Genomic DNA, 17,175 nt, shown 5'->3' on the forward strand with positions numbered 1-17,175 from the left:
TGACAAATTCAGATTTCAAGGGTCTTGGGAAGTCAGTGGTGGCCACCTGTTTTCATTCTGTGCCAGAGCCAGTGCTGGGCCTTCACAGAGGGGCTCGGGCATCAGGCAATTAGTCTCCATCCTGCCTCTATCACTGACTCCAGGCTCATCAGTATTCTGAAAGCTGGGGAAAATTAATGTCACGCTGCACCAGAGACAGTCTCAAAATATATTATTATATGGACAGTAGACCCTTAAGTCATGCCATATCCATATAGGAAGCCAAATCCATTCTCTCTGGATGAACTATAAATTGCAATGAAAAAAATCTTGTTATCATTGCCTTCCAAACTAAGTTATGGTGAGTATTTTTAATCTCATTTTCTACTGTAAATTATTTGCGATAATAATGGGCCAAGCATTTAAATTTTACCTAATAATCTTATTTCTGGTCATACTTAACACATTACCAAGTTTACAACTCTCTGTCACCCATCATTTCTTGAGTATTAATTAGCAGAGTAATGACTCAGAGTGATCACTGTCATGGAACTAAATTAATATCTCATCCATAATGTGAAGGACATCTCAAAGGTATCGTGAATATCAGAGAGTTGATTCTGCTAGAATTATTAGCTAGTGAACATTAATAAAGCTGCCAGTGTAACAGGGAAAGTTCCTAGTTGGCGACAGTCCACCGTGTTGAATCAGATGCTTACAGAGGACAGGTGTAGAATGGTAATGCACCTGAGAGGTTCACATTTTATGAAGTAGACTTCAGATATATTTTTGTATTTTTTCTTAGATGCTTATCTTTGCCATGATTTCCTTCTTTCGTCTTTGCCATAATTTGACCAACTCTTAGCAGTCATGGGGTATTTTCATTACTCTCTTCTCCTATGGGTCCACTGATCTAATAAGAGATGTTATAGCACCACCTGAGGTGCCTGGGTTGGGAGTGAGTGGGGGGTTCAGATGACTCACTTTGGCTCTTTGCCCTGTGAAGCACAGACAGCTGCAGGCTCTCAGTGCTCTCTGTGTTCCAGATTCACCGGTATTATTCCAATGGCTTCCAAGGTGTGCAGATGTTTTCCTTCCAAAAGAGGCTGTAAGGACAAGAAATTGAGGCAACACAGTAAAGGTGACTCAGCAGGTCTCATAGGGATGAAGCAGATGTATAGGAAGTCCTGCTATAGGAACATTTTCTTCTGAATGCTACATAGTGTCTCTAAAGGCCCCCAGTGCGAGCCAGTTTCAGAACACCTTAGACCCTTGACAGCTGTTGATTCGGCTCTATTCCTCAAGCATTTCCTAACTATCTACTGTATGCCAGGTACCATGCCAAGCATAGAAGTGTGTTTAGAGAGTGTCTGAGAGCTCTAGAGAGAGGCAAAGCCACCGTTCTCTCCTTGGGTCACTTGTAGCCTTGTAGATAGCTCAGCCCAAACCAACAGATCACGGTTGATCCAGATCATGCCCAGAAATGAAAGTATTTTTCCATGCCTGCTAATACGATATGAGGTTTCCTCTAGTTACAGCTTAGCTTTAGAAGATTCAGAAATGGGACATTACAAACTCCTGTTACCATTAATATTAGTGAACAAGTGAACATGATTGTAAATGAGCCCAAGGCTGGGAGGTGCTGGGAGAATGCAGCCAGGACAGAGTTGTTCCAAACCATGTTCCAATAGGAACCTGGGGTGTCCTTGGTACAGACATCCACCCGATGGAGCAGAAGTTTTTCCAAAATACAGAGCCTCACCCTTAGGAGTACAGCTTTGGTCCAAATCTGAGCCCTGAAAGTCTTCAGTTTTTCTATGCATGAGTTCTGTCATCTGTAAAATGGGGGAAATAACAGTACCTCCCTCCCAGGGGCGCTGTGAGAATTAAATCACGTGAAGTGCTGTGCACTCTGGTTTGGGCTGAAATGGTCATATCTAGCTTCTCGCATGGCCCACGAGTGAGGCTGTGTGCTTAAAGCCAGGCACTGCACACCACCTGTGTGCCAGAGGCTCACTCAGCAAATGGAGCAGTGATACTTACCTTATATTTACTTACTTGCCTGATGAAGAAGTGAAAGAGACAATGTAAGTGAAGCACCAAAGCCTAGGAGGTACTTAACTAAATCACCCATCTTCAACCTAGCTGCATATTATAATCTCCTAAGGCACTTTTTAATGTTACTGTTTTTTAAATTTTTTGTTCTGAAAAAGTTTTAAATGTACCAAAATAGTTGCAGTCATAGCACAGAGAATTCTTGCATACCCTTCGCCCAGCTTCCCCTAATGTTAACATTTTGCATAATTATCGATACTAAGAAATTAACACCCATACAAAACTCTTACCTGAACCTTGTTGAGATCTCACGAGTTTTCCTGCTGATGCCCTTGATCTCCTCCAGGATGGATCCCTTTGCGTTTAGTTATCCTGTCTCCTCTCTCTCCCCTTATCTGTGACAGTTTTTCAGCCTTTCCTTATCTTTCATGACTTTACAGAATCTGGACATTAGTGTCGGAGGCCCCGCACTTTGAATCTGTGTGATGTTTTCTCATGATTGGATTGAGGGTATGCATTCCCAGGGAGGGTAAGTGAGAGCAGTAAGCCCTTCCCAGCGTCCCATGTCAACAGGCACATGATGTCAAAGGTCTTTTTTTTTTCTTTTCTATCTTCATGAAGGAATCAGATGTCTTATTACTGGCAATGTTCACCTTAATCACTTGGCTGAGGTGGCATCTGCTGGGTTTACTCACTGTGAAGTTATTATCTTTCCCTTTGTCATTAATAAATATCTTGGGGGAGATACTTCATGCAAATAACCTATTTCTCTTCATCTTATTTCCCCACTAATGTTTCATTCATCTGAGCACCTTGCCTGCAACAATTATGGGGCTGTTCGAGTGGTGATTTCTCTATTCCCTCATTCTCTCTAGATTTATTAATTGGAAATCTTCTGTAAGAAGAAACGCTGTTTCTTCTTCCTCATTTATTTATAGATTCAGTTATTTATTGAAATCATCATGGACTCATGGACATTTATTTTATTTTATGGGTTTTATAATCCAGTACTACAATTATTTATTTTGATACTCAAACTGAAGGCACTTTTTAAAATACTCCCATGCCTGGGACCATCTCCAAATCAATTAAACCAGAACCTGTGGAGGTGGAACACAGGCAATGATATTTCTTTAAAGCTCCCTGTGTGCACTCAATGTTAGTTCTTTCACTTCCCCTCCCCTTTGCTTCCTCTGTAAAGAAACAAAAATCCTTCTGCACATGATTTTGCAGGATTTATTCCTGAGGTGGTCCTTGGAGCGCTGTTGACAAGCTGCAGCCACGTGGGGAACGGGCTCTGATTTTCTCAGCACTGCTTCCCGCCGCCCCCACACCTTCATCCCCCAAACAGGAACTTGGGTGCCAGAATCCTCCCTTTTACAATGGGAGCCTCCCGGTGTGGAAATTCTGCTGATATTTATTGCTATTTTCATTTGGGTCAGGTGGAGGAAGAAAAGGCTATGGCAGCCTTTAGAAAGTCAGGTTTGAGAAAAGACCTAAGGAATTAAGACCTTCCACTGCAAAGGGCTTCCTGAATGGCACAGCGGATTGCTGCTGATGGCAGGCTTTCAGTCGGGAGGGCTGTTCCTGCAGTCGCTTTGGCTCTGCCTTCTCAAGGCCCACAAAGCACTCCTCTGCCATTTGGACAGAGTTTCTAAAGTGTGGAAACAACCCTCACTTATGTGGACGCTTTTGAAATCATAATAACTAAATGTGTAAACTTAATTCTCCCTTTCGGTGATCAATATGGAGCCAGATAAGTTTTCATTCAAAGAGATGGTCTTCCTGAATAAGGAAATTGATCCCCATATAGCATCCTTTAGCTGGTTTCCAATTTCTCTGTATTTTTAGATGCCAACTCAATCTCATATTTTTGGAAACCTAATTGTTTCTTTAATCAGATTGATGCCAGTAATATGTTCAAAGTGTAGATAAATCAGGTTTAAAACCTGATTCATATCAGAATAAAAGCTTAACCCAAAGTATGCCATGGCAGAGTGAATTTGGTGTGGTCCCTCATATTATGCCATACTAATCTGAGGACATTTGTTTGACAAATTTCTGGTTTTTGTTGTTTATTCTTTTCGTCGTGGTGGTCAGTTCCAACTTGAATTCTTCCTAGAGTGTATTTTCTGGACTGAAAATACTTTCTACTAAATTTTAAGGGGCTTCTGTAGTAAGTTTATAAGGGAAATCTATATTAACTAAACAGGCTTGGACCTGATGTTTCACTATAGAATGCAGAGATACTTCGAGATGAACATGATAGAGATGCAGAGCATTAATTCAGAATAGCATCCAACCCAGGATGAGGAACGTTTAAACACTGCATGACAAAAATAAATCTCACTTCCTGGAAGAACTTTAACCTCAGAGGAGAGGCAGCTCAAAAGGTTTATTGTTGTCAGAGCCACGAACTTGACACCCCTCTTGATAAAAGACTTCGATCCCTGACCTCAGTAAAGTTGCTACTCTAGAAGCTATTTGTGTATTGATCTCCTCTGAAGAAAACAAATAGGTGTCTAGCAGGATGAACATCTCTGGGAAACAAAGTTAGAGTAGAGTCCGAGTTACTGGAGTGGGGACCCCAAGGCACCAGGCATGGAAATGTGGTTTGCCTGGGCCTTTTAAAAAAAACACTAAGCTCTGCAACAAAGCCAATTGGTGAATGTAGCTCAAGATAGAAAGGTTTACCCTGCTGGGATATCTTGACTAATTTTATCATCTAGACTTCAAGACTGCAGAGGTAGAGTGGACTAGACTAGAATGGAAACCAGTCTGAGGTCAGGGCTCTTTGGGGGTTAGATGTGTTAGTAACCTACAACAGGGCACCCAACCACCCCCACATGTTCATCCTTTGCCCACTGCCTTGAAGAAATGAGCCAGTGTTTCTCATTTGGAGCGAAATAGGGATAGAGACACAGAAAAAATGTTGGGCATTTTTTCAATGCAAGGATTAAGGATTTAGAATTTCTGGATTTGAGTCCATCGTCTACCTAGAGAAACAAGAGGAAAGTTGTGGCATCGTGCTTGCTGTCTTTCAAACTAGGATCATCAACTTTCCATGTTGGAGGAGAAGTTGTCTTTAGAGGTTTGCTGTTTAGCCGCTAACTCCATATACATGTCTTTCAACACCAGAAATTCAAAAGTTATTTATTGAGCACCTACTAGGAACAAGACAAAGGCCTGCCATCATGAACAGACAATAAACAAGTATAAACAACAGCAATTCTGGAGAGTGATTAATGCTTACAGTCAATCTCACTGAAAGGGAGCAAAGGGGCAGGTGTCAGGTAATGCCTCTCTGCAGGGGATACATTTAAGTAGATGCCCAATGGTAAGAAGGAGTGAACTGGTAGGAGCACGTGACCACCATGTGACTGCCCTCAAATTCAAAGGCCTCAAGGTCGAGGTTGACCAACTTGACGACCAGAAAGACCAGTATGGCTGGAGCATAGTGGGCAAGGCTGGGTTAGGAGAAGACTCTGGGGAAGAACCAACTCACTTAACACCCTATAAGCCATGCTTTTAGGATAATTAGAAGCCTCTGGAGGATTTAGCAGGGGTGGAATGGGGAAGGTGATGTGATGTGTTTTTGTTTTGTAAATAGCTGCTTATGCTATATAGACTTTACAGGGCAAGAGTAGAAGTAGGAACTTTTAGTAATACGTAATTTCTAAATCCCCAAAACCTGGGGGTACCTGGGTGGCTCACTCGGTTAAGCATCCGACTTCAGCTCAGGACATGATCTCACAGTTAATGGGTTTGAGCCCCCTGTCGGGCTCTGTGCTGACAGCTCAGAGCCTGGAGCCTGCTTCAGATTCTGTGTCTCCTGCTCTCTCTGCCTTCCCCTGCTTGTGTTCTCCCTCTCTCAAAAATAAATAAACATTAAAATAATTTTTTAATACCCAAAACTTGAAGGTCCTATGGTATACTTTTACTCTCTCTGTTTGATAACGACGGTCAGCGCATTTATTTCACAACCCCAAAACCTCTCCACTTGCTTACTGTGTACATCTCAGAAAAACTATTCATTGAAATTTATTTAACTTGGAAATATGAGTTGTGCTTATCAGCTTAATCAGCCAAAGGAATCTTTTCCCCTCTGTTCAGCTATCTCATTTTCCTCCTACAGGGACCCCAATCACCCTTCAGTACCTTATCACTATTACGAACCTTTTGGACCTGATGAATGTACAATGTACCTCTCCCACGAGCGAGGACGGAAGGGTAGTCATCACCGCTTTATCACAGAGAAACGCGTCTTTAAGAACTGGGCACGGACATTCAACATTCACTTCTTTCAACCAAACTGGAAACCAGAATCGCTTGCTATAAATCATCCTGAGAATAAACCTGTGTTCTGAGGAATGAGTGTGCCAGACCGAAATCTCAAGTACGTACTGTATCAGACACCAGGCCACTGAACTTTCTGAGCCACTAGACACAAAAGAGGGACAAAACTGCGAGCAGGAAACTCCTCCAGAAGCAACATGTACAGATGCCTCTGAGGCATGACTACCAAGCAGTGCAGTTGGTTTGTAAGGAGAAATTCCAGAATTAATATGTCCTAATGAGTATCATCCCTTTCAAAAGGGGTTACCTTAGGAGCTAACCACTCATTTCAATGATGCTGCCATGGCTAAAAGTCATTCTGGATCTCTTAAGTATTGCCTTCAAAACTGAAACACAAGCAACTCAACAATGTTAGTTGTATTCCTTTATAGAAATACCACATCAAAAGACATTTTTCTATCAAGTTGTATCCTAACCTGATCTATATAATCTTTGTCATCTGTTGGGCTCTGTGTGTGTGATTTGTAAAAAAAAAAAAAAAAAAAAAAAAAAAAAAAAAAAAAAAAAAAAAAAAGCAGCCTGAAAGTATGGACATGATTTCTGAAGAGCACATCTCCACTGACTTTCATAAAACAAATGCCCAATATTTATTTACTGAGAGTTTTTTAGTGCACTCTAGGCCAGTATTTTTATAGATTATGATTATGTGGTAATTTATCCTTCTTAACTCTTTTATCCTGAATGATGGTTGGAAAACACCTAGAATAGGGTTGGCGAGTGACTGTGTTCACGATGCTCACTGTTAGCATGCCATTGGCTTGGAAATGTTGCATTGTATTTTTTGAACCCTTAGGCTTCAAGAATAGCCATGACATTTTCTAACATAAGGAGGTGTTCTAAATGACAAAATTGAAAACCAAAAACTGTGTTATTACAACAAAACAATACTAACAAAAGAAACTTAAAGATAGTTGTCTTTAGTAATAGTTGATGTAGGTTACCTGACGTAAAACCCTCGTTTTCTTGTCCGACAATGATGTCCCTGTACCAGACGACCGCATACTTTTCCTTCCAAATGTAACATTCTGAGCCTCTCGTTGACTCATTTAAGGACTTTGCACTTGGAATGATGGGGCTTCTGCAGTAGCAAAAGCCTGATTATAGGGGATCTTTTCATTCCCCTGCTATCTATCTCCCTCTGTGGTTAAAAACATAACTTCCTTCCTGGTCCCCATTGGCTACAAACTGCCCCCCTGCTTTTCTGGTGTTTCTTGCACCACAAAAAAAAAAAAAAAAAAAAAAAAAAAAAAAAAAAAAAAAAGGAAAAAACTGAGAAAGACAGAAAACTGTCATGGTCCCTGGCTCCAGGAACAAGGAACTGTCTTTGAATCAGGGAGAAGATAATACAAGGAGATTCCCTAGCATACGACTCATTTATCCTGTGAACTCTTCAGATTCACTCATTGCAAGTCTTACATACATTATATTCACAGCCATTCCCTGGTCTGGAGGAGTATGAAGGACTTATTTTATTCAGGGCCAAGATATCAGTTACTAGGAAAGATCTTCATTTAAGCTGGTGATATTCTTCAAAAATAGTCTTTTAAAAAAATATACCAGTGTTTTCTTTACACATGACTTAGAAGGCATTAGCTTTTCCGATGTTAGATTTGAAGGCACCAGCAAGTATTATATATGGACTGAGAGTGTTTTACAGAACATGACCTGACCTGTGATTAAAGAAGGTTTCTCACATTGCCACTTCCTTTCCCTTTCCTTAATTACTGCTAAGATTCCATTCCCTTGCACTAACTAGTACTATTAATTATATGGAGTGCTGTGCTTGAGATGCAGACATAGTCCAGATATTTATACAGCAGAAACAAAGTTGGTATTATTGTGGTCTAGCTTGAGCTGTTAAAAGCCAGTACAATTGAAATATATGTGTTCTTTAAATTTTCTCATCGCTTTTAAAGAGACGGTAGAATTTTATTCCAGCACAGCCTTCTGCAGCATGGACTCTAAACACACGATACTTTGTGAACGTATGAAAAAAGAGCATGAATTTCATGATTGATTTATAGGCCACCTTTACCATCGCTTGAAGACATTATGTTGTTCAGATGTAAGTGGGCTCCTTTAACAAGTTTTATTTTTATGGAAATTTGGAAAGGCATACTTGGGACATGTGAAGATATAGCTGTATTACCTACTCTAATAATATCTCAAATGCCTGTGTTATCTTTAGGTTTTAGGATTTGTTTTTTGGGTTTTTGTTTGTTTGTTTGTTTTTTAAAGACCATCTGATAACTCCCATCTTTTTTGCAACTTCTTCCTCCCAAATACTCAAAAGAGTGAAAAGCAACCAAATTCTGAAATTCCTGGCTTCACTGGGGCAATAGCTTAAATCTAAACATAGCTAAGATATGTATGTGGATTTATATTTTTAAAAATATGGCATAAATAAGTACAAGAATTATCACATGGGCAGTGGTTTTTATTATAGCATTTAAAGAAAATGCCTAGAACTCTGATAGATTGTTCTGATGGTCCTGACTGTGGGCAATTGAATTCTTATCTTGCCAGTTGTCGTTTAGTGACTATGGGTCTCAACACCATTCAGCACCATTAAACATCAGCTCTGATATAAAAGATGACTACAGAACCATGTTTACAGACCTCAGTGATTTCAATATCCATTTGTGTTGGAAGCCTTAGTCAGACTCGTTATGTTACACACCTTTTTCTTCTTTCCCAACTGTGTCATCAGCTACCTCCTAGCTTTTAAGACCACAATAATACAAAGCCACAGCTGGCCGATCCATGGCGTCTGTTATCTCAATGCAAGAACATTTGGCAGAGGCCATTACAATAGATAGCCATTATGGGCAAAGATACAGGAATTCACAAACAAAATCAATCACTTCAAATGGCCCATAAAAAGAGGAATCTTACATTTAATATTCTACAGTAAATATTCGCCCAAGAAAGCGTACATTAAAAGAACATTAGGAGGTAAATATTCAGTGTGCTGCATGGGGACTTTGCTGTGTGATTTCCATTATGGTTAATGGGTGTTTGGTAACTAAGTCCCTGTGCTTCACTAACCCTGGTATGTGCTAACCTAAGGGCTAGACATAAAACCAGAGCGATTCGGGAACTTCCAAGGTCCTAAGACTTCAGAGTGAGAGCTTTTCTTCAAAAAATAAATGAAAGCAAAACACAAAATACTGCACCTGAAAGAGAAATTTGTGTGTGGTCTCTTGGAATCCTTAAATTACTGCCAGGTATGTGTATGTGTATCAGATTCCAAACAATGCCTCTCAAGACAGATTACCTTTGTTTGCTGAAATAGTCTCCATTAGTGATCTATTTTAATTACATTAAAATTGAAGGATATAACCTCATTCTGAAATAAGAACTCACCTCAAAAGTTAAAATTATTGACTTGGAAGCTAAATGAATGGTAGGTACAAGTGAAAGGAACACATTGGAATTCGGTCAGGATTAATGCACTGTGATTTGAATACAGAGGTACCTGTTTAACACCCACACAAATGTTTGCCCTTATGTAGGAGTGACCTCATTTTGGAAATATACTCTGAATTCCACTGGAGTGAAGATTCAGAGTATTACATAGATTTACATTGAGATCCCTATGCTCTCTACAGTGTTAGGAGGTGATCTTCTAACATATGTCATATGTCATACCTGATCCAGTGATTCCTTCCATCCTCCCTGCTTCTCTCTTGAACCTCAGTTCCATCTTTCTGCTGTCATTCTCTCCTGATTGTCTTCTTTTGTTTACACTGGGCTCTTAAGCCAGCAGTCTTTGGAGGCTGTTAAGGTATTCCTTGTAGGTTTTTAAACTAGAGACCTACTTGGGGACCAGATTCAGGGTAGGCCCTGCCAGGCAATGACCATCGCAGGTGGGACGACTACATCTGGCTATGGGACTGGGTACTTCAGAAGTACCATCCTGGTTTCCCCCAGGCTGGAGGAAGTAGGGAGGGGAGGAGTTTCAGGACAGATTTTCTGTGCTAAAACTAGGACAAGTCCCAGGCAAACTGGGACAGTGGGTCACCTTATCAGAAGGCCACCTCAAAGAGTACTATAATACTTAGGCCTTGGGGGGAAAAGTGAATCCGCTACCTAGGTTCTAGGATATCCAGAAAATACTTTGGAGTGGAAAGAGATGAGAGAGGGTCTATAGGCTTAAAAAACGAGCAGGAGGAAGCCCTCTATTCTAGCCCACTCATCCCTACCTACTCAGGGTATTGAGCCGCCATAGAAAAACAAAAAAAGGCTGTGATTGTGTTTGTTTTTACTCAGTGCCCTAATATTATATGCTACCTTGAATTGTCCTTGTCTCTTTATGTATGTGTCCTGTTAGTCTCTTTAGATTGTAAGCTCTTTGAGAGCAGGGACTGTTTTTCCTTTGTCTTTGTAGCCCCCTGCCTAGTACAGTGCCTTGCACCCAGTAGGCGCTCAATAAATGTCTGTTGTTGATGATGACCTCTTAATGGTGGCCCATTGGATTGGTAATTGGTATATATTCTTCCATTTGAGAAGTATAGGAGACAGAAAAAGTGATGAAGTAGTTAAATTTTAAGTGAGTTTTTACAGGGTCAGTCCTCAAACCTATAACATTTTTAATCAACAGAACTGACCTAGATTTGGGTAGGATAATGTAGCTGAATTCATTAGGTTTGTTAATGTTGGCTGTACTGAACACACAGACAAAGTGAAGTTCAGCAAGCTTTGTGTTCTCACTGTTAGCATGCTGCTCTTAGCACACATTAAATTTAATATTGACAAATGCTATATCATACATAAAAAGCCGGAGAGGCAGCCTGGGCTCTAACTTCTCTGGTTCAACTACAAAAAGGAGGCTAAAATGAGATGAGTTACAGCCTGTGTTAAACTTGACAGCTTCCTAAAGCTGCTGGGAATCCAACTGGTGATTTCTGAGAGTCTATAACAATTAAGTATACATTTATCTTAAAATCAAAATGAAACAGAGAACTCCAAAAACCCTTTTGCTTCCATGAAGCAGATCCCAAATGTTTTTATCCCTACCAGAATGTGAGGAGAGAAGAGAACTCTTGAGAGAAGGTGCCCCAGGGGGAGCAGCCCAGTCGCCATCTTGAGTCACCACCTGGCCAGCATCTGGTGTCCAGTTACCTCCTGGTTACAAGAGAGGGCAAGATGGAATCAAGTCAGTAAAGGTGAGTTGGCTGCCAAAGGGTGCCTCCACAAGGAACCATAGTCATTACCTTCTTGAACATGTGAAATAATGGAATCCATTTTTTTTCATTTTCTACCCTTCCACACATTTATTTAACTGTGTGATCTCAGTTTCATTTTTAAAAGCATAGAAAAACACCTAGAAGACACTACCTGGAACTGAAGAGAATTGTTCCTTCTGAACGGACAGGATTACAGAGCTTCCTACATTTTCAAAATGTTTATTGTAATCACAAAAGGTTATTTCATAAAATATTAGGAAAGTTTATAACAGGGTTTCAAACAATCCCAACTGGGATGTTGGGGAATATCTAGTAAATGCCATGTCTAACTACATGTAAAAGAAGTCCTTGCTATGTACATAAATCATCTCAAGCATAGCATCTTTATTCTTTACCATGAGACTATTTCTTTAATTTTTAAACCAAACATAGGGAATCCATGAGATTGAATCAAAATTTTAGAAGTTATATTTTAGCTACTGAATATCTACAGGGTGGCCTGCACAATGTCATGTGCTATATATATATATATATATATATATATATATATATATATATAACACTTCACAAAGTCTTATTATCCCATTGTGCAGATAAATAAACTGAGAGTAAGAGAAGTTGTGTGTCTGGCCCTAAGGCAATGAAGATGAGAGTCAACACATGTTTTGCCATGTCCTAGGCATCCCCTAAGTGCTTTACATGTAACACTGCAATTAATCCTCACAATAACCCTAATAAATGGGTTCTTTCATCATTCCCCTTTAACAGATGTGAAAACTGAGGCACAGGGCACATGAGTAACTTTCCCAAGGTCATGCAGCTAATCAGTGGGAAAGTCAGGTTGGAAGCCACAGGGTCTGTCTCTGGAGTCTCTCTGCCTTCAGTCACCATGTACTTCCTAGCAGAAATTTAACCCTATATATAGCAATTTCTATTAGAATATTGAAATAATCTATTTCACTGTATTCACAGTGTATGTAATATTTGACACATGTTAAATAAGTGATAAATATTCAAATTATGACGCAGACATAAGGAGAATATCACCACTATCCTTGAAGCCCACCTGAGTGTTCCTTCTATTTTCTTGGATTTTCAATTTACCATTCTCTTACTTTCTAGTTTCACTATATACAGATATACCAATAAATAATGTTATTTAGTTTTACCTATTAACAAACATTGTAAGACTCTTAACATTGTATCTAGTGTTACAAAACTTGCTTTTTCTTCCCAAGATGTATCCATTTTCTTTGCATATAACTCCAGTTTATTTTCATGATTGTATAATGCCAGTGTGTGAATATTCCAGAACTTATTTTTATTCATTCTTTCAGTGAACATTTGGGTTTTCAGTTTTTGCTAATATGTACAATGTTTTTATGAACATTCCTGGAAAGTTTTTTTAGTACATGTGTGTAAGAATTTTTATATAGCGTGTATACCTAGGAATAAAATTGCTGAGCTATAGAGTAAAATTGTTCATACGTGCACGATATTGCCAGATTGTTTTCCAAAGTGGTTGGACACTTCATACTCCTAACAGTAGTTGTCCACATTTTTGCTAACACTTGAGTTGGTATTCTCAGACTGTGAAATGTTGCCCTTCTGGTGCATGTAAATTGTGTCTCATTGTGATCTTGACTTGTATTCCCCTGTTTTCTCCTTATGTTTAGCATGTTTTCTCTTCCATTAGTGTTCTCTCATCTGTAAAATGCCTATCCATTTTTATCCAGTTTCCTGGTGGGTTAGTTCACTTTTCCTTTTTTCTCTTAAAGAATTCTTAGTATATTCTAGATAGTATTTTTTGTTGATGATATGTTTGCAAATATCCTCTTCCAGTTTGTAGCCTATCTTTTCTTTTTCTCTATGGTAACTTTCAATGAACAGAAGTTTTAAATTTCAATGTAGTCATGTTTCCTATCTTTGTATGTGATTAGAGCTTCTTCTACCCTCTTTAATAAATCTTGCCCTGTTCCTGATCAATAATTATTTCCTTATATTTTATTCTTAAAATTTTCAAGATTTTGTCGCTCTTGTGGCAGTAAGAGATTTATATTTTTGTATAATAGACAAAATAAAGTAGAACTTGCTTTTGCTTTCTATAAATACCAATTGTCCTAATACCATTTACTGAAGAATTCATTCTTCTCCAAAGATCAGCAATCAATTTTCCATATATATATATATGGGGATTTATTTCTGTCCTCTATATTCTGTTTCATTCTAGTCAAATTGTCTATCTCTGTACTAATACCACACAGTCTTAATTACTACAGCTTTATAATAAGTCCTTGTATCTTGTAGGGCAATTTTTCCCTCACTTTATTCTTCCTGAAGAATATCTTGCTGATTTCTTTTTTTTAAACATGACTAGTTTTTGCCAAGGTATTTTGATCCAATAACGTACACAAACTTTATGTATATAGAGTGATGAAATTTTATACATCCTTCCACCCGTGTCACCACTATTAAGATGACAATATAGTATATTTCCAGCACCCCAGAAGGTTCGTTCATACTCTCTTGCAGTCAGCCTCCCTGTCAAGGGTGAACACTTTCTTCCATCCACCAATGTAGATTCATTTTGTCAGTTTTTAAACTTCATATAAATAGAATTAGATGTTATATAGTTTGTGTCTGGCTTCTTTCAGCCAAAATTATGTTTGTAAGATTCATCCCTGTTGATGCCTATAGCAGTGGTTCTTTTTCATTGCTGTATAGGATCACTTCACATTAGAATTAGCAATGCTAATATTGGTGGTCGTTGGGTTGTTTCCAGTTTAGGGCTACTATGAATACAGTTGCTATGAACATTCTTGTATATTCGTTTCAATGGACACAGAGCTTGTTTCTATTGGGTGTATGGCAAGGAGTGGAATTGCTGAGTAGCAGGTACGTCTGTGCTAGGCCTTACTAGATATTGCCAGTTTTCCAAAGTGGTTGCACCATTCGACACTCCCACCAGCAATAGCAGAGCTCCAGGTGCCCTATGTACTTACCAGTGCTTGGTGTTGGGAATCCTTACAAATGTATCCCTTTTGCCGGCTATATAGTGGTAAATTGTCATGGCTTTAGATTTATATCTCCTTGATGAATAAGGAAGTTGAGGGGTGCCTGGGTGGCTCAGGCGGTTGAGCCTCCGACTTCGGCTTAGGTCATGATCTCGCAGTCTGTGAGTTCAAGCCCCACGTCAAACTCTGTGCTGACTGCTCAGAGCCTGGAGCCTGTTTCAGATTCGTGTCTCCCTCTCTCTCTGACCCTCCCGGGTTCATGCTCTGTCTCTCTCTGTCTCAAAAATCAATAAATGTTAAAAAAATAAAATTAAAAAAAGGAAGTAGAGCATCTTTTCATATGCTTATTGACTGTTTTTGTACCACTTTTTGTGACATGCCTATTCAAAGCTTTTCACCATTCTTTTAGTTGGGTTGTCATGCTTTTTCTTATTTATGGGAATTCTTTTTATAATGTAGATTCAGCTCCTTGGTTATTGCAGTGTATGGCTTGCCTTTTCACTGTATTAACGGTATATTTTGATGACTGAAAGTTCTTAATTTTAATAATTTTAATTCCATGTGTCTGTATTTCATGTATAATAGGAAATATTTAAGAATTCTTACCCAGCCCATGACCATCTCTTATGTTTTCTTCTATCTTTTTTCTCCTTTTGTATTTGGGTTTGTGATCCATCCGAAATTAATTTCAGGATATGATGTGAGGTAGGGGTTAAGCTTCCCCCCTAACTGTTAAGGAAATCCAGTGTACAGCACCCTTTATTGTAAATACCACCCTTTCTCCACTGAATTAGAGTGTTGCTTTGGCAATAAACAGGTTACCATATATATGTTGAATTGTCTCTTAACTTTGAGTTCTGTACCATTTTTAACTCTTGCACCATTGCCTCATTATCTTAATTATTATAACTTCTTAAATCTTGATATCTAGAAGTAGAAAGTGTCCAGCTTATTCACCTTCTTCAATATCGCTTTAACTACTTTTGGCATTTTGTGTTTCCACATACAATTTTAGAATCAGAGTGTCATTTTCCATATTTAATAAAACCTGCTGGGATTTCTATTGTGATTGCATTGATTCTATAGATCAGTTTCGGGAGAATTGACATTTTCACAATATCAAGTGTTTCAATTCATGAACACAATTTGAAGTTTTCCATATAGAGATTTTCCACATCTTTTCTTATATCTGTTCCTAGGTATTTGATAGGTTTGGTGCTATTATAAATGGAGTTGCTTTTTTTTTTTTTTTCATTTTCTACCTGTTTGTATTAGTATACACTGATTTTTGTATATTGATCTTATATCCAACATTAGGGCTAAATGAACTCAGTGATTGTTAAGTTTAAAGTAAGGCCATGTAGTACCATTAAAATGATGTTGTACTTTTTTAAGTGTATAGTATCAGGAGGTACAAGATGTCATTATGTCTCATTTTTAGTGATGCTAAACTCGATTATATTAAGGTAATGTAATGGCTAGTTTTATGTGTCAATTTGGAAAACACCAGTCTAGCTATTTCTGTGAAGATATTTTTTAGATTTCATAACACTGACAATCAGAGTAGACTTAGAGTAAAGCAGATTACCCTCTATTGTGTGTCTGTGTGTGTGTGTCTGTGTTGGGGGGGCATTCATCCAATCATATGAAGGCGATAAGAACAAAGACTGAGGTTTCCTGAGAAAGAAGCAATATTCCCCCACAGAAACAGAAACCCTGCCTGAGTTTCCCACTTGCTAACCTGCCCTCCAGATTTCAGATTCAGGAGAATTTCTAGCTTGCCAGCTTGCTCAAGATTTCAGACTTGCTAGCCTCCACAGTCACATAAGCCAAGTCTTTAAAATTAACCTCTCTATAGATAGATGTATCTTATTGATTTTGTTTCTCTGAAAAACCCTGACTTGTATGAGTCATGTCTCAAGTTTCTCCACTATAAAAATTACTATTTCCCCCTTTATAATTATTAGGAATCTTGCAGGAAGATATTTTTAAATAGGTAAATTTCCTGTTTCTCAACATAAGTGCTAATTTTAGCATCCATAGATGATTCTTGCTGCAACAATTGTTATTGTGATACTTGACAATGCTGGGTTTTGTCTGAAATTAGGAATTGTACTATAAGAAAAAGCCATCCATTCTTCCCATTTATACATATTTTTAAAACTAAGAAAATAATCCCATTTACAATTGTGTCAGAAAGAATAAAATACCTAGGAATAAATTTAACCGAGGAGGTAAAACACCTGTACTCTGAAAACTATAAAACATTGATGAAAGAAATTAAAGACAACACAAATAAATAGACATACCATGTTCATGGATTGGAAGAATTAATATTGTTAAAGGGTCCACACTACCAAAGCAATCCACTGATTCAATGCAATCCCTATCAAGACACCAATGGCATTTTTCACAGAACTAGAATAATAATCCTAAAACTTGTAGGGAACTACAGAAGACTCCAAATAGCCAAAGTAATCTTAAGAAAGATGACCAAGGCTGGAAGTATTACATTCCCAGATAACTATAGTAATCAAAAACAGTATGGCATATATATATATATATATATATATATATATATA

The 17,175-nt window shown here is 38.5% G+C and overlaps 1 protein-coding gene across 1 annotated transcript in view; it reads left to right on the top strand.

Moving 5' to 3' along the window:
- Positions 1-10,845, top strand: part of ST6GALNAC5 (ST6 N-acetylgalactosaminide alpha-2,6-sialyltransferase 5) — a 177,696-nt gene extending 166,851 nt beyond the window's left edge. Inside the window, exon 5 of the mRNA XM_040470688.1 lies at positions 6,170-10,845. Within this exon, the coding sequence (XP_040326622.1) occupies positions 6,170-6,401 (232 nt within the window). The 3' untranslated portion in view covers positions 6,402-10,845. The remainder of the gene's footprint in view (positions 1-6,169) is intronic.
- The last annotated feature ends 6,330 nt before the right edge of the window (positions 10,846-17,175 follow it).

This window comes from Herpailurus yagouaroundi, unplaced genomic scaffold (genome assembly GCF_014898765.1).
Source record: "Herpailurus yagouaroundi ecotype Mexico unplaced genomic scaffold, PumYag 77, whole genome shotgun sequence".
NCBI lineage: Eukaryota > Metazoa > Chordata > Mammalia > Carnivora > Felidae > Herpailurus > Herpailurus yagouaroundi.